Below are 22,844 nucleotides of genomic sequence, written 5' to 3' on the forward strand. Positions count from 1 at the left end.
CGGAAATCTGCTTAACGCGAGCAGACAAGCATGCGAAAGAAAACAAGGGGAAGCAATACCACCATCCCCATCAGAAGGGGATAGAAAGAACGCAAAGCAAACTGCAAAATGCAAAATGTAGAAGGGGAAAAGCAAACCGAACTCACGAACCAACCAACGACAAAAACCAACACCTAACCCAACATCACAACGCGACCCAACTTCCAAGGGCTCACATCGCAACTAAACCCCCGGACTCAAACACTGCCTACTCCCCAAACTCGGGCACGGACTCGGACTCACCGCACCAGCCGCGCCAAAAAAGCCCGACGCATTGGGCGTATTTAACGGCGATGGCGAATGCGCGTTCGCCATGACCCTCGTTTTCAAGATCGCGCGAATATCCGACAGACTGCGGTCCTTCCACTCGGGGTACCCTGCGGTGCTGTGGGGGAAGAAAACGAGGTTCTCGTCGCGGGAGCCGAAGTCGTCGACGTTGGGGGCGGGCATGGCGGTGATGATGTCGAGTTCTTGCGCGATGCGCCGGCAGTACGTGTCCAGGGGGAGGTCGTTCACGTCGTCGCCGAAGGGGTTCTCGATCTCGCGGCCGATCGCGGAGAGGCCGAGGATGATGTATGCGGCGGCTAGGAGGGGTTTCCAGGGTTAGGGGTTGTGGATGGAGGTTGAGGGGATGGGAAATGGGGGGAAACATACCGATTGAGCCGGGGATTGTCACCCAGGAGAGGGTGTCGTAGAGTTGGAACGGGAGGACTAATACGTAGATCCAGGTGATTTGGGCGATGGAGATCGTGTATGCGGTGGGTAGGGGCGTGTCGAGGACGCGTTCGGTACCGGTGACGACTTCATTGAGGCTGGCGAGGCTGTTGACTATTCCTTGTTAATACTTCTTATGGACAAGAAAGGTAAAAGGGAGGGGCTGAACATACTCGCTTGCGTCTGATAGACATTGAAACTGAGCGCGTCGGAGGCAATCCACTGATTGACATACACCGACAGATGGTTCAGAATCTCCAGCGGAAGATGACCAAGGGGCTTCTTAGATCGCTTGACATGTTTCCGAGGATCCGACTCCGCGATTGATAATGAAAGGTACTCGCCGGCAGATTTCCAAAACGATTTTCGCGGGGGTACGAGACGCTGGCGATCGTACGCTTCTTTGGCGAACGTGTCGAGGTGGCCTACTAGTCCTGCGAGGTCGTCGTAGCCGATGTCGGGTTCGAAGCGGAGTTTGTGCTTGAGGGCGACGGCGAATGCAAGGATCAGGTTCATCGCAGATCTATATTTATCGTAAGTAGATGGTTCATGTATGACAGAAAGAAACGTACAATTTGTCAAGGACATCCTCTTTGCCTTCTTCGCCTTCTCGCTCGGTCGTGCAGATCCAGATAGTGCGGGCGAGGTTTCGCGACGCTTGATGCAGAAGGGACCAGTACTTTCGTCCATCGGCCCATCTATTGAGGTTTAGCTTTTGGTCTTCGATGAATTCTAGGGTCATAAGAGAAAGGGCATACCTCTCGTAAGCGGTTGAGCTTTGAAAAGATAGCGACAGTCCGACGACGAGACCAGTAACGGTGAGCAGGATGTTATCAATCCCAACTGTCTTGGTTTAGTATTGTCATAAGACGATGGAGGGTAAATACTCACGATCGTAAACATATTTGCACACCAAGGTAACGACGGTTGACCAGATGGCAATGAACGAAAGAGGGATGATCAGCTTTGGCAACACACTACCATGCAGTCGGAAGAAGACTGGCCATTTAGTGTGCTTGTCCAGATCGCGAGGACCATGCTAGGCATTTTTGAATTAGAGAGGCTCATTCGACCGAGACGCGAGAAAAAATGACATACAAAATAGCGAACGAGGTCGCTAGAACCCTGTCGCTTCAAGGTGGAATGACCATCTTTGGGACTAAAGCAGCCGTCGAGGAAAGTTGGACGTGGGGTTAGACGGCGACCAGGAGACAGAAATTCAGGCTCAGGACCGGCTTCTAAGTCATAATGGACTTGAGGGATAGGCTTGGAGTCGAAGGTTGGCAATATTGGCGGTGATTCGGTCCTTGACGATGTTGTCATACAAGCAGCAGGCGCTGCAGGTGGAATCTCAGTGGGAGATAAAAGCACCATTCAGGCGCAGGTCAAGAAGGCGCACTCTGGCGGGGAGGGGCAAAATTATTAGTAAGTATTGAAACGAGCGTGATGCAAGGTTTGCTTGCTAATTGCGATATAACGAGTGACTGGGGCTGAAACGAATGACAATCAATTAGTTGGAAATAAGGGGTAATGAACGACTGGCTGATAGAGTAGAGATGCAGGAGAAAGATGGCAAGAAGACGGGATGTCTGGATTATATGACCCAGGCAGTCATCGCATTGGCCAACAGCAACACTAGGATCACACTCTGCTGCAGAAGACTTTACTCTTTTGGGCCCGGTAGCGAGTGTCAATGGTAGTAACTACTCCTTATGTGGATAAAGCGGACTGTATCCGGTCAATGAAAGCTAGAACATGCAGCATCGAGGGGTAACCAGTGATCCAGGCCAATGGAATATCCCTGCGCGGGACCTGATGAGGGCCCTCGCCTGTTGGGCGGTCGATCTAGGCCTTTTAGCTGGAATGCTCGACTTCAACGCTGATCTGCACCGTCATTCTACAGATTGCGCACGCTAGCCGGCAGAGATACAAGAATCTTCTCGAATGACAGTGGAGTAATACCCTGCATCGTCAAGCACTTGCTATCAGGCTCTGATTCTCTTGTTTTGATGTCTGGTCATTGTAGATAGACGGATAGTCACTCCTGGCAGATTACTGGAAAATTCCAGAGATCAATTGCAATCAATCCCCATGAGTAAAATGTCGCTCTGTCAAACGATGATCCGCCCAAAGGCTTGCGACACGGACGGTGATGACCCTTAATTTATTAAGAATGCCGATCCTGAGGGTCTGTTTGGCTGCGGCATTGAGGAAGTGGATCCCGGACGGAATGCCTGTCCATCACTGTGGGGGCTGTCACCATGTATGACCGCCGTTGATTCGAGTGTCCCCTAGCAGTTTTCTCAAATCATCTTCATAGAGCATGCACTACTGACTGGCTGCTTTCTTGCAGCATTATGCCTTGTAGGGCGAATTCCGTTTATGTAGAGTATGATTCGAGGAAATCATTTCTCGTGGCACTTTGGACTGAAGGGCTGAATGGATGGAGCCTAGTAAGTAGCAACTATCCTTGACATTATTTATTTTGTGGAAAGCTTCCGTGGATGAGACATACCGCCCAACTGGCGCATAGGCTCTTTTACTCGGATAGACGGTTGCCTTGCTGTCTTGTGTCTGGCCATCTTTCCTTATAGCCTTCTCATCAATTCGTAATACTCTGATTATCATCGCAATATGTTTCGATACACTATTGACCATTATTGAAGACAGGTTTTCTTTGATGGTGAGACTGATGGAGATCGGTTGGTGATGAGAAGGAAGTGGAGGAAAGATGAATCCTTCCGCAGAATGAACCACGACAACGGCCATCACGTGGGCCGGGTTCTGGCTTATAGACCTTTTCTTCTTTTTATCACTAGACAGGGGATGCATGTATAACATTAGCTTTAATGCAGCTAGTGAGAAAACCTGTCTATTTCCCCCTCCAATCAGCTGGAACCATCAGATCGATAGCCATCTGCGAGCCTATTGAACCTTCCCTCTCGAATCCACCGGCCAAATCTCCTCCACAACGCCCTTGCGATGAGCATAATAGAAATCATGCAAATTCACCGTCGGATCAATATGACTCGGGACCATCTCCACACGATCCCCAACCTCAAGATCCGGCGTCCCAGCCTCCCAGATCAGCGAGCCATGCTCATCACCCAAAACCCCATAATCATACCGACGATCCTTGCACTCCGCCAATCCACTATCCGTTGTCAACGACTTCAATCCGCTATCGATAGTAACCGCCCGATCCCCCTGCTTGCTCACAACCGTCGACAGAATGGTCAAACTATTCGTGTAAAAGCTCCCCACGGCGTTGCGGTAGTCCGTATCCATGAAGATGAACGATCCCGGCTGTAGCTCCGTCACGCCCGGCACGGTGGCGCAGAACTCCGCCGTCCCCGTGCCACCGGTCGTCACGACCTCGATGTTATGGCCTGCATTGCGCAGCGAGTCCGCCGTGCCGGTCAGAACAGCCATGGACTCCAGACACTGCGTTTTGCGATCCTCCTTGTCGTGCAGATGCTGCAGATGGCCCTCGTAGCCCTGCACGCCGATCAGCTTCAAATGCTCCAATCCCGCGACATGGCTCGCCAGCGCCACAGCCGGATCTCCAGGCTTCACGCCCGTCCGGTGCAGTCCCACGTCCAGATCGATCAGGACGTTGATGGGATCTTTGATGCCTGAGGCAGACAGGGCGTTGTTGATAGCGGTCGCGCCGACGTGGCTGTCCACGACGATGCGAATCGATCGGTGCTTGCGGAACAGCTCGACCAGCCGCTTGACCTTTGCCGGGCCAACGATCTCGCAGGTGATTAGGAGGTCGTGGAACCCTGCTGCGGCGATGGCTTCGGCTTCGCTCACTTTAGCGACGCAGCCTCCTTTGGCGCCTGCTTGGACCATCTTCTTGGCCACGATGGCGCTCTTGGTTGTTTTCAGATGCGGGCGGATGTTCAGGCCTGTGGGGAGGAGCTGGTCCATGAGTTTCTTGAGGTTGGCTTCGGCGAGGTCCAGGTCGACGATCATGGATGGCGTGTCGAGGTCTGAGACCAGAGTGCCGACTTGAGGGGAGTACATGATGATCAATACTGCGTGTCCGAGATCAGGATATGGGTGTAGTTTGGGAAGATAATGCGGGGATATGAGCTTTATTCTGTAGACAAGGGACTGAGATGCTAAAGCAGGGATCAGTTCGCTATTTATAATCTGCCAGGGGCACGAATCAAGGGGTAGAAGTGGTGAGGATCAACAATGTCCCCTCATACCGTTGCATGCAGAGACTCCCGGGCTAAATAGGTATTATCGGATTGTAGTATCGAGTATCAGACCCCCGCACTAGACGCGTTGACGAGAGTATCTCAGCCCCCACACTAGACGATATCGTTTATCAGGTTGCATCCCGTGATAACCAATGCGGGGTTGATAGCCGAATCTTGACTTCATTAATATTGACGTTTTTATAACTACGATTAGTATGTTGATCCCATTTCAACAGATCATGTTCTCAAAGATAAATACAGAATCGAGGAATAGAAACAAAAGGCAATCTTACCGGGCACTTGGTATTACTCAAAAAGACTTCAGAGATCAATATAGATCCATCGTCTATACAAGAACTGACGACATTTTGAATATTATTATATATTTCCCATTTTGATCATCGCAATAAGTACAAATACAAAAGTAGCAAACCAATCACTCCGCCGGATCCAACGCCTTCCCAAATGTCGCCAGCGTATGCTCCCAAATCTTCCTCGGGAACTGCTTCTCGCGATACCCATCCATCAACTTCCGATTCGTGGCATCACTCCCATCATAATTCAAGATATACGAACCCCCACCAACACTCCCCGTCGACGCGTTCGATATCTCCGCCCCACCAACAAGAGGCACCCCGGTCGCCGTCCCCGCCTTCGCCGCCGGATACGCCGCCGAAGTAGCCATGTAGAGGTTCCTTTGCCCGCTCTCCTGCGGCGTCATCGAGATAGGCGTCGACAAGAAACCCATCACAGACCCGGCCAGGTTTCCGAAGGTGTTGCTCATCAGCGGCGTGCGCACGACACCGGGGAACATGTGGATGAAGCTGACGGAGGGGTTCTGGGCGGCGAGGTACTCGGTGGCCAGCGAGTTCATGGTCGAGGCGTAGGTGAGAGAGGCCATGAAGGTCCACTTCTTCTGCAGATCGAGGTTGTCTTCGGAGATGGAGCCTTCTTGGCCGCCGCCGAGAACGGAGATCACGCGGGCGGGACCCTTCGAGGCGCGGAGGAGAGGAAGCAGGTTGTAGATGAAGCGCATGCGGGAGTAGTAGCGGAGGGCATGGTTGTTTTCGAGGCCTTCGGGTGTATCTGTTTAGAATATTGTTGTTAGTCAGGCGTGCTTAGTTTCTAGGGATGGAGTTGGGTTGAATGGTGAATTACCATTCTTCGAAAAGCCCATATACCCGGTACTCATGAACAAGAGATCGATCGACTCCTCCTTCTCCTTGATCTCGGCACACGCCTTATCGACATTCTTGAGCAGCGACACGTCGGACTTGATGAAGTGGAACGATCCCTCGGGGTTCGCGGCCCTCAATTCCTCCAGGATCTTGGACCCCGTGGCCTCGTTTCGTCCGATCAGGTGAATCGTCGGCTTCTTGACAGTATTGGCAAGCTCCTTGGCTGTACCTTCGCCGATGCCACTGGTTGCACCGACAAAGACAGCTACTAGCTCGGGCTTGTGAGAGTTGATCGCGGCGTTCGAGGCGCGGACTTGGTCGAGTTTCGCCATTTTGGAGAATCGGATTGATGAGAGGGTGAATAGAGAGATGTATCAGAGAGATATTGGCTCAATGCGTAAACAATCGTGATTGATGGCGTCCAACATCAACAGAGGCACCCCCATCTTAAGTAGCAGGACGAGGCTGGCCGGGACGAGGCTGGCCGATGACGGCATCGCCCGGATGGATCCACTCGGGCCCGGACAGCCTCCGCACGTGACTTTCCGCCCCCGGATCTGGACGGCCCCTCGGAGGTGCGCCTCCCGGGGATGCACGTGACCTCGGAAGGGCCGCCGTCGGATCGGAGATGCGATCGACGGACTTCATCTTTCCGAAACCAGGACGACTCGATCCCTCTGAGCCACAATTAACAGGATGGCCGACGCACCGGCCATAAGCGTGCCAACAATAGGGGACAAGTTGGACGGCTTCCGCGAGAGTTTCCGCTCGACTTGCGACAATCTAGGACTTCCTCATTCAGCAGACGCTTTGCGTCAACTCGATAGCGAAGGTAAAATAGTTGGCAATGGATCCAGCCTGTTCTGACTTTCCCCAGACCTGCAAAGCCTAGCGCTTGACCTAGTCTCTGCACTGCGAACCTTGTCGGACCTGCGAAGGCGACCGTCTGTCAATAGCCGAAAAAGCCTCTTGAGTGACGTGCTGAGGCTTAATTCTGCAATCAGTTCTGACGACTTCGACACCGACCAGCTCGTTTCGTTACTGAGTGCCATTGTGAACGAAGAGTCTCATGATATAATCTGGAGAAAAATACAAACTGTTCTTGTCGAATCTACCCCTCCCCCGAAGTCCCTACCGCCCATGTTTAGCCAAACTCCCAATTTGCACACTGTAAGCAGCTTCGTAAACTCTTCCGAACAAAGAAGGCATGTAGATGCTATGCTTAAGGAAGAGCTCAAATCAATCTACGTCGGTGTGCAAGGTTTCTACGAGGCATACTTCGGTGATATCGATGGGTTGGAAGAAGCAGGGGCTGCGGTTTTCAGAAGATGCCAGGAAGGACAGAGTCCTCTGTTCACAAAGAATGGATGGCGAGACTGGCCAGAAAATGCGAAGGAGGGGGATGTTTTAGATTGGCTTTCGACTTGGATTCGTCATATCGTCAGTATTGCATCTGAACAAGGGTTTGCCATTACCTCGCAGCGTATGGTTTTAGCTCAACCTAATCGACCATTGGAGGGATCTACAGCCGACCGCAAATTAGACATCGGCATTATGCCCAACACCAAGGAACACCATTGGTCGCATATCCTAGTCCTCGGGGAGCTGAAAAGTAATCCTAAAGCAGATTCAGCTTCGCAAACCTGGCGGGATCTAGGACGTTATGCAAGGGAGGTCCTCACCACCCAAGATACTCGCAGGTTTATCCTAGGCTTTACACTCTGCGGATCCAGTATGCGTCTGTGGGAGTTTGATCGAGTGGGAGCTATCGCATCATCCCCATTTGATATTAACAAAAAGGGATACCGGTTTGTTTCAGCCATGCTAGGATTTCTTCGGATGAATGATGAACAATTAGGATATGATCCCAGCGTCATATCAGCGTCAGATGGGAAAAGACTCATTGAGATAACACGAGACGGGCATTCGGAACGTCTTGTTCTCGATAGTCTGATAAAACGCGCCCCATGTGTGGCGGGCAGAGCCACAACCTGCTGGAAAGCCCATCGCGAGGGGGATGAAAGCACGCCACTTGTTATCAAGGACTCATGGCAGTATCCAGAGCGAGCAGAAGAAGGCAAGCTTTTGCACGAAGCCACAGAGAAAGGGGTTGTCAATGTGGCCAGGTATTACCACCATGAAACGGTTCAAGTTAACGGAAAGATCGATGATGTTCGGAACGGCATTCGCAGAGGACTCGATGTGACCAAGTCAACAAATCACAGAGCAACACGCCCTGAAACAACCTTAGCTGAGAGCGATACAGCAGATATAGAAAGGGTAGGTCGCTCCATGGGTAGCAGTACGGGGAGCAAGAGGTCATCCAGTCGTGCCGGTGCAACGCTGCCGCACAGCAAACGAACCTGCTCGAGTTCCCCCTTCAAGGCGGCTCGGGACATCGCCCGAGAGAATCGAGTGCATAGACGCGTGATTATCCGTGACTTCGGGAAGCCTATTTACAAAGCAAGCTCTCATACCACTATGCTTGCAGCACTGGAGGGTTGCGTAGATGGGTACCAGTCTCTCCATATGATGGCAGGATTGTTCCAAGGTGACATTTCGACGGGCAACCTGATGATGAACGAAGAAGATGGCAATCCATCATGGCTCGCATTTCTAATTGACCTCGACCTGGCAATTAAAGAAGATCGGACGGCACCCTCAGGAGCCCAAGGCAAAACCGGCACGAGGGCCTTCATGGCTATAGGTGTGCTATTAGGAGACATACATTCATTCATGCATGATATGGAATCACTCTTCTGGTTTTTATTTTGGATATGCATCCACTACGATGGACCAGACCAGAAAGGCAGAGTCGTTCCCGAATTTGACTAATGGAATTATGCCATGATGAACGAGCTGGCCCAAATCAAGAAAGGAATAGTTGCTGATGAAGCGGACTTCATTGAGATCGCCGGGAAGAACTTCACGTCTTACCACCGACCACTTATCCCTTGGGTTAATAGATTGCGGAAGGTTGTCTTCCCAAGTGGCGGCCGATGGAGGACGGAAGACAGGGCTCTTTATACACGGATAAAGGAGGTTCTTCAGAAAGCTCAGAAAGAGCCGAATGTTTCCAAGGGGTAGATGTAATGATATACTATTTAGATAATGTTGAAAATACACGAGAAACGCTGTTAGCGAGGAGGATATAACCCCTTTGAATCAGTAGGCTTCGATTGGATTCGATATAATACCAACACTGTCCCGTCAATCCAGACCTATATGGCATATATGCGAATTGTGCAGTAGTCGCTCTACCCTGAACAGGCAATAGCCAAACTGCTCTACATATAGAGGCTCCATCACAATAAATGACAAGCACCGCCGTCAGCCCCTTCATCGCCCCCTCCACAACCAACCAATACACTCCGATTCCTCTCCTGCGTCGAAACCGCAACATCCAAGCCGGGATTCCCCGTAAAGAAATTCACCGGCTTCAGACCCACCACCATCTTCTCGCACGGCATGACGGGCCAATCCTCGATTCGCGGATTATGCGTCGACCCAAACGTATGCCAGACGACAATATCCTCATTCCTCACGGACGCTCGCTCCGCACTCCGCTGCTGAATCGCCGACGCAATACCCTCCCCGCCCGCGGACTGCATGGTATGTCTCCCGGCGGGAAACAGCTCGTCGTCATGATACCTGGTGACCCAGACGGCGTGGGTTGTGAACTCAGACCGCTTCGCATGGTACGACGACGGATGCGCGAGCAGCATCTGGCTATAGCAGGGGAGGAGCTTGAAGCCGACAGGGGAGTGGGTGATGGGATTGCGGCTCGCCTCGTTGATGATTTTGAAGACGCGATTCTTGGCGAAATCGAGGTCCAGGCCTTGTTCGTGCTGCAGGATCTGGGAGGTCGTGGTGTAGCCGACGCCGAAGGGATTGTGGATGTCGGGATCTCCGACGGGCAGGGGGACGGACTCTTCGACTTGCAGGGAGTTCGCGTGCCCGTCGAGGGCAGGGTCGATGCGTAGACTGAACAGGTGCTGGTGGTACGGCGCCAGAGTGCCAGGGGCAACGATGGTGCCGTAGGGGACGGTGTCGTCTAGATTGATGGGAGCGGTGGATAGGATTCCCGTGGCGCGGACCTCGTAGTGGATGGAGGCATCCTGGCCGAAATGGAATGCAAAGATATACTCATAGTTGCTGACCGTGATGATGGTCTGGAGAACAAGAATCCTAGAGCGCGTGACCACCGCATTCTGGGTGCGAAAGTTGGTATGCTTCCAAAGAATCCCATCGTCTTGCTCATGGCAGCAGACGACATTAGGCAGTTTCAAAGCCTCCCCGGACGCGGTGTTATGCCAGCCATCGAAATACTTGATATGGCCGAGACAGTCGCAGCCGAGACGCAGATTATTCGCATTGATACCGGCGCCATCGTTGCCGAGATCGAACGCGCCTTTACGAGGATACGGGGCACGAGGATCGCCATACGGCACGAACATCTCGGCCAGGGAGAGCCGGTAGAAGAGACTTCGACCGTCGTAGCGGATATCGTGGAGGGTTAGACCCTCCCGGTGGTTGAAGCCCACACGCATGCTCCATTTCTCCCACATGAGAAGATTGCCCTGCGTAATGAATGACGGCCCCTCTGGCTGCAGGACCTGATAGGGCTTGGTGGATGTGCGCGGAGCCGGACGCAGACTCGGATGATATTCACTGGCGTCGGTGGGGTGGATCTTGCGGCGATCATAGGGGCGCGAGTCATCGTGTATACGATCGTGAGCGGCTGAAGGGAGCTGGTAGACTTTCGTCACAATGAGGTGCTCAGCGACCTCAGCGCAGAGATCGAGGGGGTAGGCGTAGTAATTGGCGTCTGGGTTATCGGTGAGACGTATGTAGAACCAGCACTGAACCTGTTAGCCCTCCAATCTGACTGGGAAAACATTGAACTCACCATTGTAGTCCGTTCAGACATGTCATTCACCCCATCTGTGGCATACGCCCACGGTTCGACGATGACCGATGCTCCAGCAGGCAGGTCTAGCTTCTTTATCTCCTCCTGAACCCTGGAGTCGGCCAAGCAAGCCTTTTCGACGGATTTCATGTACTCGGGATCGATGTAGGAGTGTTTCCCCACGAGATGCTCCTGATGCAGAACCTTCTCGTCATCGATATTAACCAGAAGCTCAACCAGCTTGTTTGGAGAAAGCTTCGCATCCTGAATAACCACCTGAACACGAGCAGTTCGGACAGGACGTGCATCCGGGGGTTGCCCGCGATGCTCCTGGTCTAGAAACGGAATCATCTCATGCTTCGGTGGTTCTTTGAGAGTGATGAAGCGGAAAATTGGATTACTTTCAGGAATTGCGCGACGGACGATCTTCGCTGTCTATAGAAATTGTGAGCAATACATCTGGATAATAATAAGACGGGGAGATGGTGAATTGACCTGGGAGATCTCCTTCGGAGTCAACGGATCGAAGGGGTGCGAAGGCGATGCCATAGTGGGAGAGATATATGGAAGATCTAGAATGTAGCAATCAATGTCCTGATCAGGGAAGGAGATATGTAAAGATAATGCGTATCCGGTCCTAAACTCATCCTAAATACCCTGGCACGACAGGCGCTTCCCCGCCGCCAAGACTAGTCAGTCCATTAGGGCATTTGCGTATTACATGCTGCCACATCCATCTGCCATCGGCGCACGCTCCAGTTGAAATCAGAAAACGAAATAAGTGAAGAAGACATGAAGCCTCAGATAGATGCTTCTTCGCAAGTGTGGATCCAAGCAAAAGTTTAAACGAAGTGACCAAAATGCTGAAAACTGCCCAAAGAATGATAAAACTCCCACCTCCCCATCCCCCTGTACGATCAAAGTCCTCCTTGACGCCCGACACCTACTTTCCACCCATAGCTCCTCGAAAAAGGCCCGTCAACTGAAAGTCTTTCTCAGTGATTGTCACACGGCGTGCATGATTCGCCAAAAGCTGTGCCACTATATACACACCTCCATTAGCGACTCTCCCATAACAATAAAAGCAGCAGCGGCGTAGCCATCGCAGCAAACGCCGAATACCAAACCTACTATAAAGCTATCGGACGACCAAAGTCTCGACAATGTCCTGAATGGTATCCATAGCCAGAGAATCAAACTTGATACCCGACGCTTCGGGGATATCGCGCATCACTTCCCGAGCCAGACGTCGAAAAGCAGTTTTCTCAATGGATAAATGAGAGGAAGGCTGGTTCGCACGTCGGAATTTGTGCAGAAATCGGACTGAGACGGTTAGTTAGAGAGACATGTGTCGGATGTGAATGGACTCGAGGGGACGGAGAGATAGGACGTACCACGACGGCGATGGAGGATTTTGCTGCGTGGAACTGTGAAGATCTTGCGAGACACTAGCTTTCCCGTACGCGCTGAGTGCACTGTTTCTATGATAGTGCGTGGCATGATTCAAGAAGATTAGGAGATGAGAGTATGAAGAGAGATTGAATGGGATTGGAAGTCTTCAAGTCAAGTAAGGAAGAATCCAAGACGAAAGAGCGTAGGACGTATAGAAGGAAAGTGACTGGTTGAAGTGAAGTAAAGGCAAGAATTCGAAAAAGAGTAGATTGGAAGTCGTTGGCCCATTCAAGGCCTTTTGTTTCATCTAATTGAACTGAGAGATATTCCGTTTATATCCACCAAGAACTTCACCGCAATGGAAAGACTCAAGCGTAAAGTCGTGTGCAGAGAGATATGTACGTAGTAGCCTAGAAAGCGAGCGCATCTTCCCTCACCTTGAACTCAACACACGTACTCAAATCCGGAATCACAACATCATACATGCTCGAGTTTGAAGGCCGTTCCGTCGACCCGCCCACAAAGCGAAGATGGTATCTCAACAAGATGTTACTAACAATCATCTTCATGGAGTGATCGGCAAAGAACCGTCCCGGACACACGATCTTGCCGTGGCCAAAGTGTAGGTTATTCTCGCTGGTCGTGGTGAATTCTATATCAAAAGAGTCAGTGGGTTCGATGCTATTATGGTTGTAAGCAGGAAGTCATACGGTGCCAGTTGCTCTCGCCCGGTCGCTTCCGATTGTTGAACTGACGTAGACCGTCGAATTTGTCTGCATTCGGGACTCGCTCGGGGTCGATGCCGATGGCGTAGGTTGCCATCTGGATGTGGGCGCCTTCCGGGAGGACGACGCCGTCATGTAGAGTGACCGGTTGGCGGACGATAGCGTTGAAACCGACTGAATTCGTTAACCCCTGAACTATGGAAACCTGGATAATGGTTGACAAAGGAAAAAGGCTGAACTCACGCAAGGTAGGCGGACTCAGGCGCTGAGACTCCCGCATAAAACTATCCATCTGCTTCATGTCGGCCAACGCCTTTTTCGTATACCCACCCTCCTGGGTCAAGATCTCAATCGCCTCCTGTCTGAGAGGCTCCACATACTCTGGATGAGCGCAGAGATCGAACAGGACCTGTGCAACGGCAATGATGGTTGACGGACCAGACCCCAGATAGGTGACCATCAGCCGCTGTACCGTTGTCTCGTCATCATCCTCGATCTCTTTCCCTCCATCCAGCAAGTGTTGAAGAAAATCATCGGGCCGCTCATAAGTGGGGTCTTCACGCTCACGGCGCCGGCGCTCGTGGATAAGAGGAATGACCATGCGCTTGGCGTTCTTCAGAGCGCGATCCACGCCCCAGCTCGTAGGAAGGAAACGAGCAACGACGGGCTTAGCCCAGTCGGGGAACACACGGAGGAGAAAGTTGTGCCTGAAGCCATGCTCAGAGTACGCGATCGCTGTTGACAAGTACTCCTCATTTTCGGCAAGCTCGGCAACGAACTGAGTGGCCACGCCGCGGTGGACCATGCGTCGTGCAAGATGCAAGGCGTTAATGCTAGCCCATTCATCCTTCGTGGCAGGAAGCTCCTGAGGCAGGTACTTGCGGAACTGGTCCTGCACCAGAGGGACATGCAACCCGAGTTTGGGCGTGAGTCGGGTCATGAGCATGCGCGATTGCAAGCTGTGATCGGTGATGACAGCGGTGATGGAGTGGAGGCGCTGAAATGCATCCACGATGGCGGTGTTGAGACTCAGCTTCTCAGGGGGCATGCTGGCCAGCTCAGCGAGGTACTTGTTGGGAACGATGAGGAGGTCATTGCCCGAGACCTTGAAGAAGGTGTCCTTGTACTTTTCATACCCTTCCTTGATCATGGCAGGACCGTTGAGGAAGAACTGCAAGCGTGCCGGAATCATGTACTTGTACCCGATGATCGGAGCATCGAAGTCATAGTTGCCATAAATGTTGGGGTACTTCTTTCTGTTCACGGTAATCAGATACCACCAGATGACCACAATGCCCGCAAAAGCTGTGAATATTGAAGTCGGTACTGAGAACTGAGGCTTAAACGAAGGAGCATCAACCCCTAGGGTGTCTGTATGATTCAAACCAAAACCGTCCATAGTGAAATTGGCAAGAGCCATGACTGCTAGTGCCACAATATTGAACACTCTGATAAAACAATTTCAACAAAGTGTTGACCGGCACTCCCCCCGCCGTGGCGGCTGACATCTTTATACCAAAAGCGTCCATCAAGCTCCTCATCTTGGATGCCTCGCCCACATGAGTAAAGGCCGCATAGAACACGGATCTTACACGCTTCGGAGTCCGTAAATAGCTTGGAAACGCCTCATAGCTCTTACTTCGAAGCCGACGCTCTAGCCAATGATGTTTTCATGCCAGCACATGTCGGCTTGAGAGAAAGGCTTACGAGTTTCAGCCCAGCGCCCTTTACATGTCTTTTCAAAGGATCAACTCGAAGGATGATGTGGGGTGTGAGGCCTTCAACACCCCACTGCGTTATTTTCATCCATTGACAGACGAGGGATAACTCAGCTCTTGGGCTCGAGTACAGCCAAGTTGAAGTGCGCGGCACATTTGGCCAAGTGTGGTAAGACTGACCACACTCTAGGCAAGATGAGGAGAGTAGCCTCTTTGGCTCGTCATCTCTGTAAAGCTCATAACGTATCAGACGAGTAGATCCAGGCACTCGAAGACGAAAGCTCAAAAAGCAAATTGCCTTTCTCCACGCCAAACTTCTATATCAAGTCTAAGAGTTGCAGCAGATTGTTGCTCTACTTCATCCCTTTTACCAGACAGTAGACTTAAGTGCATTTGTCACGGAAGTCCCGACATTAGCAAGTATGTCCGTGCGCCACGACTGGACACACGTCGGATCAACTTCGTCACAGGAATGCAGGTTGTTCTCGGCCCTTTGTAATTGGACAGCCTTTAGCGCTGACTACTTTCTGACTGGTGATTTCATACCTTCCCTGCTAGATAACGGCTTGTCGGCGTCCTGTCAGATCTGACTGCATGAAACCCACTAAGCCATTCACGGTTCCCAATAGGAGGATGGCGGGACTAGTATTTGCCTAGACCAGAGGATGAAACTCCATATCGGGTGCAAATTATAATCCGGATTCGGAATCCATTCCAGGTGCCATGTGCAGCTCGTATTTTGCTAGGTCTTACTTACCATGTCTTATTAAGCATCGACTCGCCACTCATACAGACATTCTGACCTGTCCATTATCATCATGAATTAGATAGATGATTTGGCCATTTCCTTCTTTCCGTGGCTCGCCAGCATCATGATCCAGGCAATCGCCTCCGTGCTTGTGGGAGTCGTTTTGCTTGCCTATGTGACCGAATACCTGTTGAGCATCAGAGACGACCCTCGAGAGCCTATCCGCCTTCGGCCGAAGGTACCGGTGATCGGACACATACTTGGACTCATAAGAAATGGCCCGTCGTATCATAGCCAGCTGAGGTACCGGAAATTGAATTTTGAGACGAAACCCCCTGACCGTTTCTTCCAGGACTGCTACCGACCAGGAAATATTCACACTGGGAATCTTCAATTTCAAGCTCTACACGAGCGTCTCAACGCGACTGTTACCAGCTATCCAGCGACAATCGAAGACGCTATCCTTCCGACCCCTCATTCAGCATGTGGCTCGCCGATGGGGAGATGCGAGCGACCAGACGAACGAGATATTTGGCGGACCGCATTTGGTCACCAATTTCAGCCATGCCATGAAGCTAAGCTTGGCACCGGGTCCACACCTGGATGCGCAGAATGAGAGAATGGGAAAAAGGGCTTTGGTGGATATTGATGCTTTGCTTGGTCCCTTGACTGTAGAGCAGCAGGGGATGTGCCAAATCAAGCTACTGGAATGGGTGCGACATGCGATTATGCAGGCATCGAGCTGTGGGGTGTATGGGACAGAACACCCTTTTCTTGACGTTGAAGTGGAGAAGGCATTCTGGTAAGCACTGTCTGGTCTAATTTCCACCCCCATATAGAAGAGTGAATGCTCATAATGCACGCAACGTCGACAGGACATGGCACGCTCATCTCTCCGCCCACATATCGGGATTGAACTTCGACCTGCTTGGAAAAGGCTATGCCGCTCGTCAAAAAGTCTTTGATGCGCATGTGAGATACTGCAGGAATGTTCCGTCGGACGCGTCGCCTCTTTTTACAGAGCGCTGGCGCGTCTTACAGGAGGCCGGCATTTCAGAGGCGGATTGCATCAAGCAACAGGCCACTCTCCCGATCGGAATGTTGAGCAACACTGTGCCAACATTCTACTGGACCATCTGGGAACTGTTCTCTCGGAGAGAGCTTCTTCGCGAGGTCCGACAAGAGCTGGAAGCGCAAGCCATCATAAAGCAGGACGATGGGTACGCGCTCGACGTTGGTTCTCTCAAGTCCAAGTGTCCACTTCTGCTCTCGGTCTTCCAAGAAACGCAACGCGTTCGACACATCCACGCCGCCATTCGCAGAGTCATGAAAGACACCCTGTTAGATGGAAAGTATTTCCTGCGAGAAGGAAACTATCTACAAATGCCAGGACACTCAATCCATTCGAACACGAACATCTGGGGCCCATCGGCGCGAGAGTTCGACCCGTATCGATTTATCAAGGCAGCAAAACCCGCTGGCAGCGACTTTTTGGCATGGGGCGCACCTCCACATCTGTGTCCTGCTAGACAGTTTGCTGCAACAGAGATCTTGATTATGGTGGCTCTCCTCGTGATGCGGGCCGATCTAGAGCCTGTGAGTGGTGCTTGGGAGGCAAGTCCAGCATTGGACTTCAATGATCCGGTCACGGTATTGAATCCGAAGAAAGAGGTCCAAATGCATGTCAGCATTCGAGGCCAATGGACTGGAAAGTGGGTACTACACATGTCACCAAGTCAGAGTCGCGTTCCTTTAGCTTCGGGATGACGATACCCAAATCAATTACACCACTTTACGGGCGTCAGCCTGCCTCGAACACGTAATGGGCTTAGAAATGCAGAATCGGAAACTGCCTCCCGCGAGACACTTCATTTCAAGCGCAGTCAACCATGTGAGATGGAGTGTAAGCCGGGGTACAGAGCTCCCTGGGTGGCCTTGAACTGCCAAGTGAAGCGGGGGCTGACAACTCCGGGTTAATCGGAGGGAAATTCCATCCTCCCAGCGTCTCGCGTAACTCCACCTTTCGGTTCAATAGTATCTGAAAGCACTGATTGCGAATATCGATACCGTATGTTATTGGTCCCGGAAGCCTGATCTGACCTTTTCCGGTGAGACGGTCAAGCCAATCATGGTAGCTCCGGCGTCTCGGCCCAAGCTGTTTCAATTCGTCCGCCTAAACTTCCCATGGATTGCTAATTCATGTAAGCCGCTTTTTGATTGGTAAAGCTGGCGTGGCTGGATGCTAGGTTCTGGCAACATGATGCAGGCTGTTTGCTTGGCCTGAGTTAGGGGTAAAAGAAAGTTCTTCGTGAAAATCCTGGAAGAAGAAGAGGGGAAAGGGAGCAGGTGACCTCACGTGGACACTGAGATGGTCCGGACTCTACAACTAGCGATGCAAGACCCTAATGGACTCGATAAAAAGGGAGACATATAAACAGGAATCCCAGACAGAGGTTCATGAAAATATAAATAAAGTTCATCATCCACAAGGTTGATCTGGGTATTTATGCATGATTAAATTAGTGTTGTACAGAAGGCCTTGCTCTATACTCAGCAAGATGAGGTCTAGTTACGTAAAGTCGCACATCTATGATCGTTTCTTGAAAACCAAATTGGCACCGTCCTTTTTCAAAGTCAGCGTAAGCCATGAAGGCCGAAAACGGAGAATATGTAAACTTACCATCGGGAACAGAGTGGCAAACACCCGAATCTCTTCCGACAAGGGCGTGGGGTGGTGCTCCCAGTCAAGCTCTAGCGCCGCCTTGCCGATCATACCGGCCATTGAGAGTGGTACGTATCTCCTCGCAAGGCAGTCATGCGGGCCTGCACCAAAAACAAGCCAGTTCTTGGTCTTTGACTCGGCGTCACCGGTGATCCAGCGATCAGGGTTGAAGACATTCGGGTCAGGATAAGCCTCGGGGTCGTGGAGAGCTGGGTAACAAGACGGGATGATCATGGAGCCCTTGGGGACGGTATAGTCGGGCGTGACAGGGAAATTTTTCGTAGCCAGGTACGGAACAAAGATGACGGGAGGTCTGTGGCGGAGCAGCTCCTTGATGACGGCGGCGGTGTAGGTGAGCGACTCCAGCATGGGAAGATCAAACGGCTTGTTCTTATCGCCACCCCGAGCAGCCAGGTTCTCTTCTCGCAATCGGGCAAGGACGTCGGGTCGCTGAGCGAGGATCTGGAATAGCCAGGTGGTGGCACTGCTGGACGCATCTTGGGAAGCAAACAGGAAGGTGAACAGCGTCTCCGAGATCTCGTCGTTGGTAAACTCTCGGATCATGTTGGTGGGTTTCTCCAAGCCCGTCTCTCCCGCAGCAGTTCTTTCGCGATACCGTTCGGATTCCATCATGTGAAGGACCCAATGGTCCACGACGCACGTAGGGGTGGCACCCTTAGCCATGTTCACCTTGCATGCCGCTGCACAGTTCGCGAACTCGGCATGGACCGCATCAGCCGTGCGCTTGCCCAACCAGGTTTTCGTGAACGGAATGTACATTGAAAGAGGGACATTGACCAACTCCATGGCGGCGGTAGCAAGATAGAAGTCGTCGGCAATTTTCTTGACTGCGCTTTGGGAGATGTAGTCGCCGAAGAAGGTACGGCAGGATAGCGCGCAATTGATCTCACGGAACAGGGTCATAAAGGCCATTGGCCGCCCTTGATTCTTCTCACTGGCGGCAACAAACTTGTCGAAATAGTCTCCGAGTACCTTCTCCTGAACAGGAAGATAGGTGGAGATGGCTTTGTTGGTGAAGAGTGGCGTCAATCCCCTTCGGTACTCGGCATGGGCTTTACCCTGAAGAAAAACCCATGACTTGTGGCCTAGGAGGTCTTTGGCAATTGGCACGATGCATGGCTCGGCATATGCGGGCGACTTAAAGACCTTGTGGGCAATATCGCGATCGGAAGCGAGGACGACGAATCTGTAGTGCTGAAGTATGAGTACAGCCCTTCAATATCCTTTACTCAGTACAGGGAAGGCGCATACTTGTGGAAAACCGATACACAACTAAGAGGGCCACTCGCCCACTGAGCCAAATATGCCTCAAACTTAGGATGGAGCGCTTGAATGAAGGGGCCCATTAATGGGATCTTGAACATAGGCCCAGCAATCGAGCCCTTCCGCTTGAGGTACATAACTAGATGGTGTCAGCGCATACTTATGATGCCCCGATCATGTCAATCACCTTGATCATAAATCACCACACCCAGGACGAAGGTCACAACATATTGCCAGGTCGGCCAACCCAGCAAGAATTCCGGCAAAGCATCTTTCAGCTGAGCACTGCCAACGGAGCCTGCCTGAGGCAGATCCTGCGAGCTGAGAGTGGTGTTGACGAGTTCAGCGTCCATTTTGGAGTCCTTGAAGGAAAGCAGACTTCGAAACTGGTGCAGAGGAAAGAGAAGAAGCCGACGAGCCGGTTAAAAGGGGACATCCCCTAACAAGAGGCAATAACGCCGTGGCTGATGATTGGGTGGCAGCGCATCGTCGCTCTGTGTATGAAGGCCCGATTAGGACTAGACTCCGAACACGACGCACGGATGCCGCATCGCCCAGGCATCGGGGACTAGTCCTCTTTCGGCCGGTGGAGTGTTTCCAATGATCTCGCCATGCAATGATGAAGGCCCCTTTATCATCCCACTCGGCCAGGAAGGAACGGCTGCTTTGCAATCATCCCGGCTCATGTGGAACTGTACTATTGAGCGGATCATTCCAGCTGTGCCGTGTGTGGACGCCTCAGGCCGGTTCTTCAACCGTGAGTCCAAACATCGGAGAATCCCTTGAACTGCCAGATCGACGTGGATACTCGGATCGATCATTTGACAGACATCACCGGAACGACGTATAGACATGCATAGATCCGAAGAAAACCTCCCATTCACCCGCATAGAAGAAATCGATCGCATCGAAGGATGTCGAAGCGCCGATTCAGGGCCGTGGGGGATTACGTAACCGAGTCGAAGTCTTGGCGCGGCTGTGATTACGCGCCTGACTGTTCAGGCTGTCAGCGGCCGGTCTCCACCAAACATTCTTCCTTGTTTGATTGCTCCGTTTTGCCGACTTCATCTTTGTCTCTCCCGCTGTCCCCGAAGATGCGCCAAACGCTTCGCCGGTCCTGTGCGGCATGTGCCAAAGCCAAACATAGCTGCGACTTGCGCACCCCGCGCTGTTCTCGATGCGTCAAGCGCCAGGTCCAATGCATCTATGCGAATGAGCCTCTGAGTGCACCGCCGGCTGCTCCCGGGCGGGGAGATGGCGGATCATTAGGACCTGTCGAGGGCCTCGGCGCTTTGACAACGTACAGATTCGGCTCTCTAGATCCTTTCGACTCTTATCCACAGACGAGACTTCCCCGGGAGCGCGTCCAACGTCTCATCCATAGCTGTAGGTAACCATAGTCTTCTGTCATCAAGCAGGGCTTACATAAGTACTCCAGTTGTCCATAAGATCGCATTCCAGTACTATCCCCTTGACCTCAATCCTACCTCGAATCCGTTTCTCATCTCTTGGTGGCCACTCGCTTTGGGTGATCCAGCGCTGTTCCACGTCTCGTTGCAGACAGCATGTCTTGATGAGGAGTTACTGGCGCAAAAGGGCTTTCAGGCTTCCGAAATCCTCATGGCCGACTCTGTAGCTCTACTACGACGAAAGGTGCAAGAGCCATCACTAGCTGTACAGGATGGAACGATGAACTCTGTCATCACCCTGGCAGCAATCGAAGTGAGATTCTACCCGTGTCTTCTGTCTGCAGTTCTTAGTTTGATTCACTGTACTGACATGTTGCACTCTCAGTTCGGGAAGGGTAATATTAAAGTCAGCGAAATGCATGTAGATGGGGTCAAAAAGCTCATCGACATGAGGGGTGGCATCAATTCGGTAAGGCAAACCAGTCCGCTGACCGCGAGAATGGTGAGCTGGTAAGTAGTTCCATTGAATTGTCGTGGCAGCCGAGTATTTACATATCTTAAAGGGTATCGATGATCGTTACCGGTCGCCCTCAATTCGACACGCAGGATGATCTCGGCACTGGAGATGGCATACCTCCCATTCCGGAATGGCAGCTTGATTCGACTACCCACGATGATTTATCGGATCTTGGCACCATTGAAGTTGATGATGCGGTAAAGAACGTTCTCATCCGTCTTCGCAATGCCTTCGGGCGGGCGCAGCAAATCCCGCTGCCTTCCACGCGACTGCATGACCTCACGTGCTTCGTTGTACACCGGCTTCTTCTCTCAGTGCCGAACCTGACAGATTCTCAGTTGTCACCATCACCAATCACTGAATGCATTCGCTACGCAACTGTCCTCTACATGTTTGCCATTCAGGGACCATTGTATTTCTCGCATGCTGTCATATTGAATATGATCGTTACCCGGCTCATGGATAACCTGAAGCAACTCGACTTGACAGGCTCTGTGCATGATGACTCACTAGATACTTGGTTCTTTGCAATCGGAATGGTGGCCTCGACTGGTACACCCCAGTACCAGTGGTTCATGAACAGAGCAAAGGCATTGACTGCTTCTTTACAGATCAGTGATTGGAGTGACGTTTTCACGCGTGTTAAGAACGTTCTGTGGCTGGAGCTACCGCAAGGCGAGGATACATTCCGGCCTCATTGGGAGACAGTTCTACACATGACAGACTCAATGTCACCAGATGTTATGATGTGTTTCTCGCCGGGCAGTGTCTATGGGGTACCATCTCACATACCTGCGTGGTATCCTGACTATCCCGATTACTCGACAGATGAAAGTCAGCCACTGCCCACGGAAGAGAAATGGGACATGGACATGGTATCATGATGCCGACATGGATAATCAAAGAAACATCCACAACCCGTGGGGGATAATATTTCCCCAGCCACCTCACAGCAGACCTACTATCATGACATACAATTGTCGAAGGTGAGCTCAACTTCCCCGCTACACGGTTGGCTAGCTTCTCATGCTTTTCACTTAGACTGATATATTGATCTGTACCACCGTACGGTGATCACTCATACCAGCGCCATCGAATCCATCCCAGGCCACCCTCAATCCATTCGCGCCGCCCAGTCGGAATTGGATTACTATACTTGACATTTTGAGTGCTGGGCTTTACCCACCAGTCTTCACTCACGACCAACCAGTTCACGATCTACTCCAATGTTTCGTCAGGCTTGCCTTACCCAACATGTCCACCAGGGACATCATTCTC

At 51.7% G+C, this 22,844-nt stretch overlaps 11 protein-coding genes across 11 annotated transcripts; 3 read left to right on the forward strand and 8 right to left on the reverse strand.

The window, feature by feature from the left end:
- Positions 1 to 222: 222 nt before the first annotated feature.
- Positions 223 to 2,076, reverse strand: P170DRAFT_358338 (bestrophin family protein; the record flags this gene model as incomplete). Its single annotated transcript, XM_024844282.1, has 7 exons — positions 223 to 623; positions 694 to 867; positions 927 to 1,276; positions 1,326 to 1,451; positions 1,512 to 1,596; positions 1,645 to 1,792; positions 1,852 to 2,076. 7 exons carry the CDS (start codon positions 2,074 to 2,076, stop codon positions 223 to 225), a joined length of 1,509 nt encoding a protein of 502 aa, XP_024704412.1.
- Positions 2,077 to 3,585: 1,509 nt separating this feature from the next.
- P170DRAFT_436745 (DSD1 family PLP-dependent enzyme) lies at positions 3,586 to 5,036 on the reverse strand. The gene is made up of 2 exons (XM_024849214.1): positions 4,971 to 5,036; positions 3,586 to 4,880 (listed from the first exon to the last, which is right to left on the reverse strand). Exon 2 carries the CDS (start codon positions 4,780 to 4,782, stop codon positions 3,679 to 3,681), a length of 1,104 nt encoding a protein of 367 aa, XP_024704413.1. The 5' UTR covers positions 4,783 to 4,880; positions 4,971 to 5,036; the 3' UTR covers positions 3,586 to 3,678.
- A 290-nt stretch (positions 5,037 to 5,326) lies between these two features.
- On the reverse strand, positions 5,327 to 6,608 carry P170DRAFT_383714 (putative short-chain dehydrogenases/reductase). Its single transcript, XM_024845652.1, has 2 exons — positions 6,123 to 6,608; positions 5,327 to 6,050 (listed from the first exon to the last, which is right to left on the reverse strand). Exons 1-2 carry the CDS (start codon positions 6,472 to 6,474, stop codon positions 5,401 to 5,403), a joined length of 1,002 nt encoding a protein of 333 aa, XP_024704414.1. The 5' UTR covers positions 6,475 to 6,608; the 3' UTR covers positions 5,327 to 5,400.
- Positions 6,609 to 6,809: 201 nt separating this feature from the next.
- Positions 6,810 to 9,229, forward strand: P170DRAFT_455861 (protein kinase family protein; the record flags this gene model as incomplete). The annotated part of the gene is made up of 6 exons (XM_024851571.1): positions 6,810 to 6,974; positions 7,020 to 7,284; positions 7,321 to 7,582; positions 7,625 to 7,630; positions 7,661 to 8,956; positions 9,002 to 9,229. Exons 1-6 carry the CDS (start codon positions 6,839 to 6,841, stop codon positions 9,227 to 9,229), a joined length of 2,193 nt encoding a protein of 730 aa, XP_024704415.1. The 5' UTR covers positions 6,810 to 6,838.
- Positions 9,230 to 9,438: 209 nt separating this feature from the next.
- P170DRAFT_383717 (amine oxidase) lies at positions 9,439 to 11,621 on the reverse strand. The gene is made up of 3 exons (XM_024845653.1): positions 11,547 to 11,621; positions 11,052 to 11,486; positions 9,439 to 11,004 (listed from the first exon to the last, which is right to left on the reverse strand). The coding sequence occupies exons 1-3, from the start codon at positions 11,598 to 11,600 to the stop codon at positions 9,448 to 9,450; spliced, it is 2,046 nt and encodes a 681-aa protein (XP_024704416.1). The 5' UTR covers positions 11,601 to 11,621; the 3' UTR covers positions 9,439 to 9,447.
- A 568-nt stretch (positions 11,622 to 12,189) lies between these two features.
- On the reverse strand, positions 12,190 to 12,551 carry P170DRAFT_475432 (uncharacterized protein; the record flags this gene model as incomplete). Its single annotated transcript, XM_024853259.1, has 2 exons — positions 12,190 to 12,374; positions 12,446 to 12,551. 2 exons carry the CDS (start codon positions 12,549 to 12,551, stop codon positions 12,190 to 12,192), a joined length of 291 nt encoding a protein of 96 aa, XP_024704417.1.
- A 163-nt stretch (positions 12,552 to 12,714) lies between these two features.
- On the reverse strand, positions 12,715 to 14,626 carry P170DRAFT_383722 (cytochrome P450). Its single transcript, XM_024845654.1, has 3 exons — positions 13,412 to 14,626; positions 13,154 to 13,342; positions 12,715 to 13,095 (listed from the first exon to the last, which is right to left on the reverse strand). The coding sequence occupies exons 1-3, from the start codon at positions 14,586 to 14,588 to the stop codon at positions 12,854 to 12,856; spliced, it is 1,608 nt and encodes a 535-aa protein (XP_024704418.1). The 5' UTR covers positions 14,589 to 14,626; the 3' UTR covers positions 12,715 to 12,853.
- A 1,070-nt stretch (positions 14,627 to 15,696) lies between these two features.
- On the forward strand, positions 15,697 to 17,518 carry P170DRAFT_509736 (cytochrome P450). Its single transcript, XM_024854705.1, has 3 exons — positions 15,697 to 15,937; positions 15,987 to 16,436; positions 16,510 to 17,518. Exons 1-3 carry the CDS (start codon positions 15,759 to 15,761, stop codon positions 17,399 to 17,401), a joined length of 1,521 nt encoding a protein of 506 aa, XP_024704419.1. The 5' UTR covers positions 15,697 to 15,758; the 3' UTR covers positions 17,402 to 17,518.
- A 608-nt stretch (positions 17,519 to 18,126) lies between these two features.
- On the reverse strand, positions 18,127 to 19,738 carry P170DRAFT_436751 (cytochrome P450). Its single transcript, XM_024849215.1, has 3 exons — positions 19,629 to 19,738; positions 18,315 to 19,563; positions 18,127 to 18,257 (listed from the first exon to the last, which is right to left on the reverse strand). Exons 1-3 carry the CDS (start codon positions 19,721 to 19,723, stop codon positions 18,222 to 18,224), a joined length of 1,380 nt encoding a protein of 459 aa, XP_024704420.1. The 5' UTR covers positions 19,724 to 19,738; the 3' UTR covers positions 18,127 to 18,221.
- P170DRAFT_436752 (uncharacterized protein) lies at positions 19,666 to 20,219 on the reverse strand (the record flags this gene model as incomplete). The annotated part of the gene is made up of 1 exon (XM_024849216.1): positions 19,666 to 20,219. A coding segment is annotated over exon 1 (170 nt), but the record flags the coding sequence as incomplete, so codon positions are not given.
- Positions 20,220 to 20,734: 515 nt separating this feature from the next.
- Positions 20,735 to 22,450, forward strand: P170DRAFT_357447 (Zn(II)2Cys6 transcription factor; the record flags this gene model as incomplete). Its single annotated transcript, XM_024844219.1, has 4 exons — positions 20,735 to 21,026; positions 21,079 to 21,362; positions 21,435 to 21,559; positions 21,613 to 22,450. The coding sequence occupies 4 exons, from the start codon at positions 20,735 to 20,737 to the stop codon at positions 22,448 to 22,450; spliced, it is 1,539 nt and encodes a 512-aa protein (XP_024704422.1).
- Between the last annotated feature and the right edge of the window lie 394 nt (positions 22,451 to 22,844).

Source organism: Aspergillus steynii (genome assembly GCF_002849105.1).
Source record: "Aspergillus steynii IBT 23096 chromosome Unknown P170scaffold_4, whole genome shotgun sequence".
Taxonomy (NCBI): domain Eukaryota; kingdom Fungi; phylum Ascomycota; class Eurotiomycetes; order Eurotiales; family Aspergillaceae; genus Aspergillus; species Aspergillus steynii.

Coding starts and splice junctions, on each gene's coding strand:
- P170DRAFT_383722 (XM_024845654.1), bottom strand. CDS start 14,588: ATGGCTCTTGCCAATTTCACTATGGACGGTTTTGGTTTGAATCATACA. Junction 13,343..13,411: donor CCTGAGTCCGCCTACCTTGC/GTGAGTTCAGCC, acceptor TAACGAATTCAG/TCGGTTTCAACGCTATCGTC. Junction 13,096..13,153: donor GGGCGAGAGCAACTGGCACC/GTATGACTTCCT, acceptor CTTTTGATATAG/AATTCACCACGACCAGCGAG.
- P170DRAFT_436751 (XM_024849215.1), bottom strand. CDS start 19,723: ATGGGCCCCTTCATTCAAGCGCTCCATCCTAAGTTTGAGGCATATTTG. Junction 19,564..19,628: donor TGTGTATCGGTTTTCCACAA/GTATGCGCCTTC, acceptor TCAGCACTACAG/ATTCGTCGTCCTCGCTTCCG. Junction 18,258..18,314: donor TTGCCACTCTGTTCCCGATG/GTAAGTTTACAT, acceptor ACTTTGAAAAAG/GACGGTGCCAATTTGGTTTT.
- P170DRAFT_509736 (XM_024854705.1), top strand. CDS start 15,759: ATGATCCAGGCAATCGCCTCCGTGCTTGTGGGAGTCGTTTTGCTTGCC. Junction 15,938..15,986: donor TCGTATCATAGCCAGCTGAG/GTACCGGAAATT, acceptor CGTTTCTTCCAG/GACTGCTACCGACCAGGAAA. Junction 16,437..16,509: donor GAAGTGGAGAAGGCATTCTG/GTAAGCACTGTC, acceptor CAACGTCGACAG/GACATGGCACGCTCATCTCT.
- P170DRAFT_383717 (XM_024845653.1), bottom strand. CDS start 11,600: ATGGCATCGCCTTCGCACCCCTTCGATCCGTTGACTCCGAAGGAGATC. Junction 11,487..11,546: donor CTCCGAAGGAGATCTCCCAG/GTCAATTCACCA, acceptor CAATTTCTATAG/ACAGCGAAGATCGTCCGTCG. Junction 11,005..11,051: donor TGTCTGAACGGACTACAATG/GTGAGTTCAATG, acceptor TAACAGGTTCAG/TGCTGGTTCTACATACGTCT.
- P170DRAFT_383714 (XM_024845652.1), bottom strand. CDS start 6,474: ATGGCGAAACTCGACCAAGTCCGCGCCTCGAACGCCGCGATCAACTCT. Junction 6,051..6,122: donor TATGGGCTTTTCGAAGAATG/GTAATTCACCAT, acceptor TATTCTAAACAG/ATACACCCGAAGGCCTCGAA.
- P170DRAFT_436745 (XM_024849214.1), bottom strand. CDS start 4,782: ATGTACTCCCCTCAAGTCGGCACTCTGGTCTCAGACCTCGACACGCCA.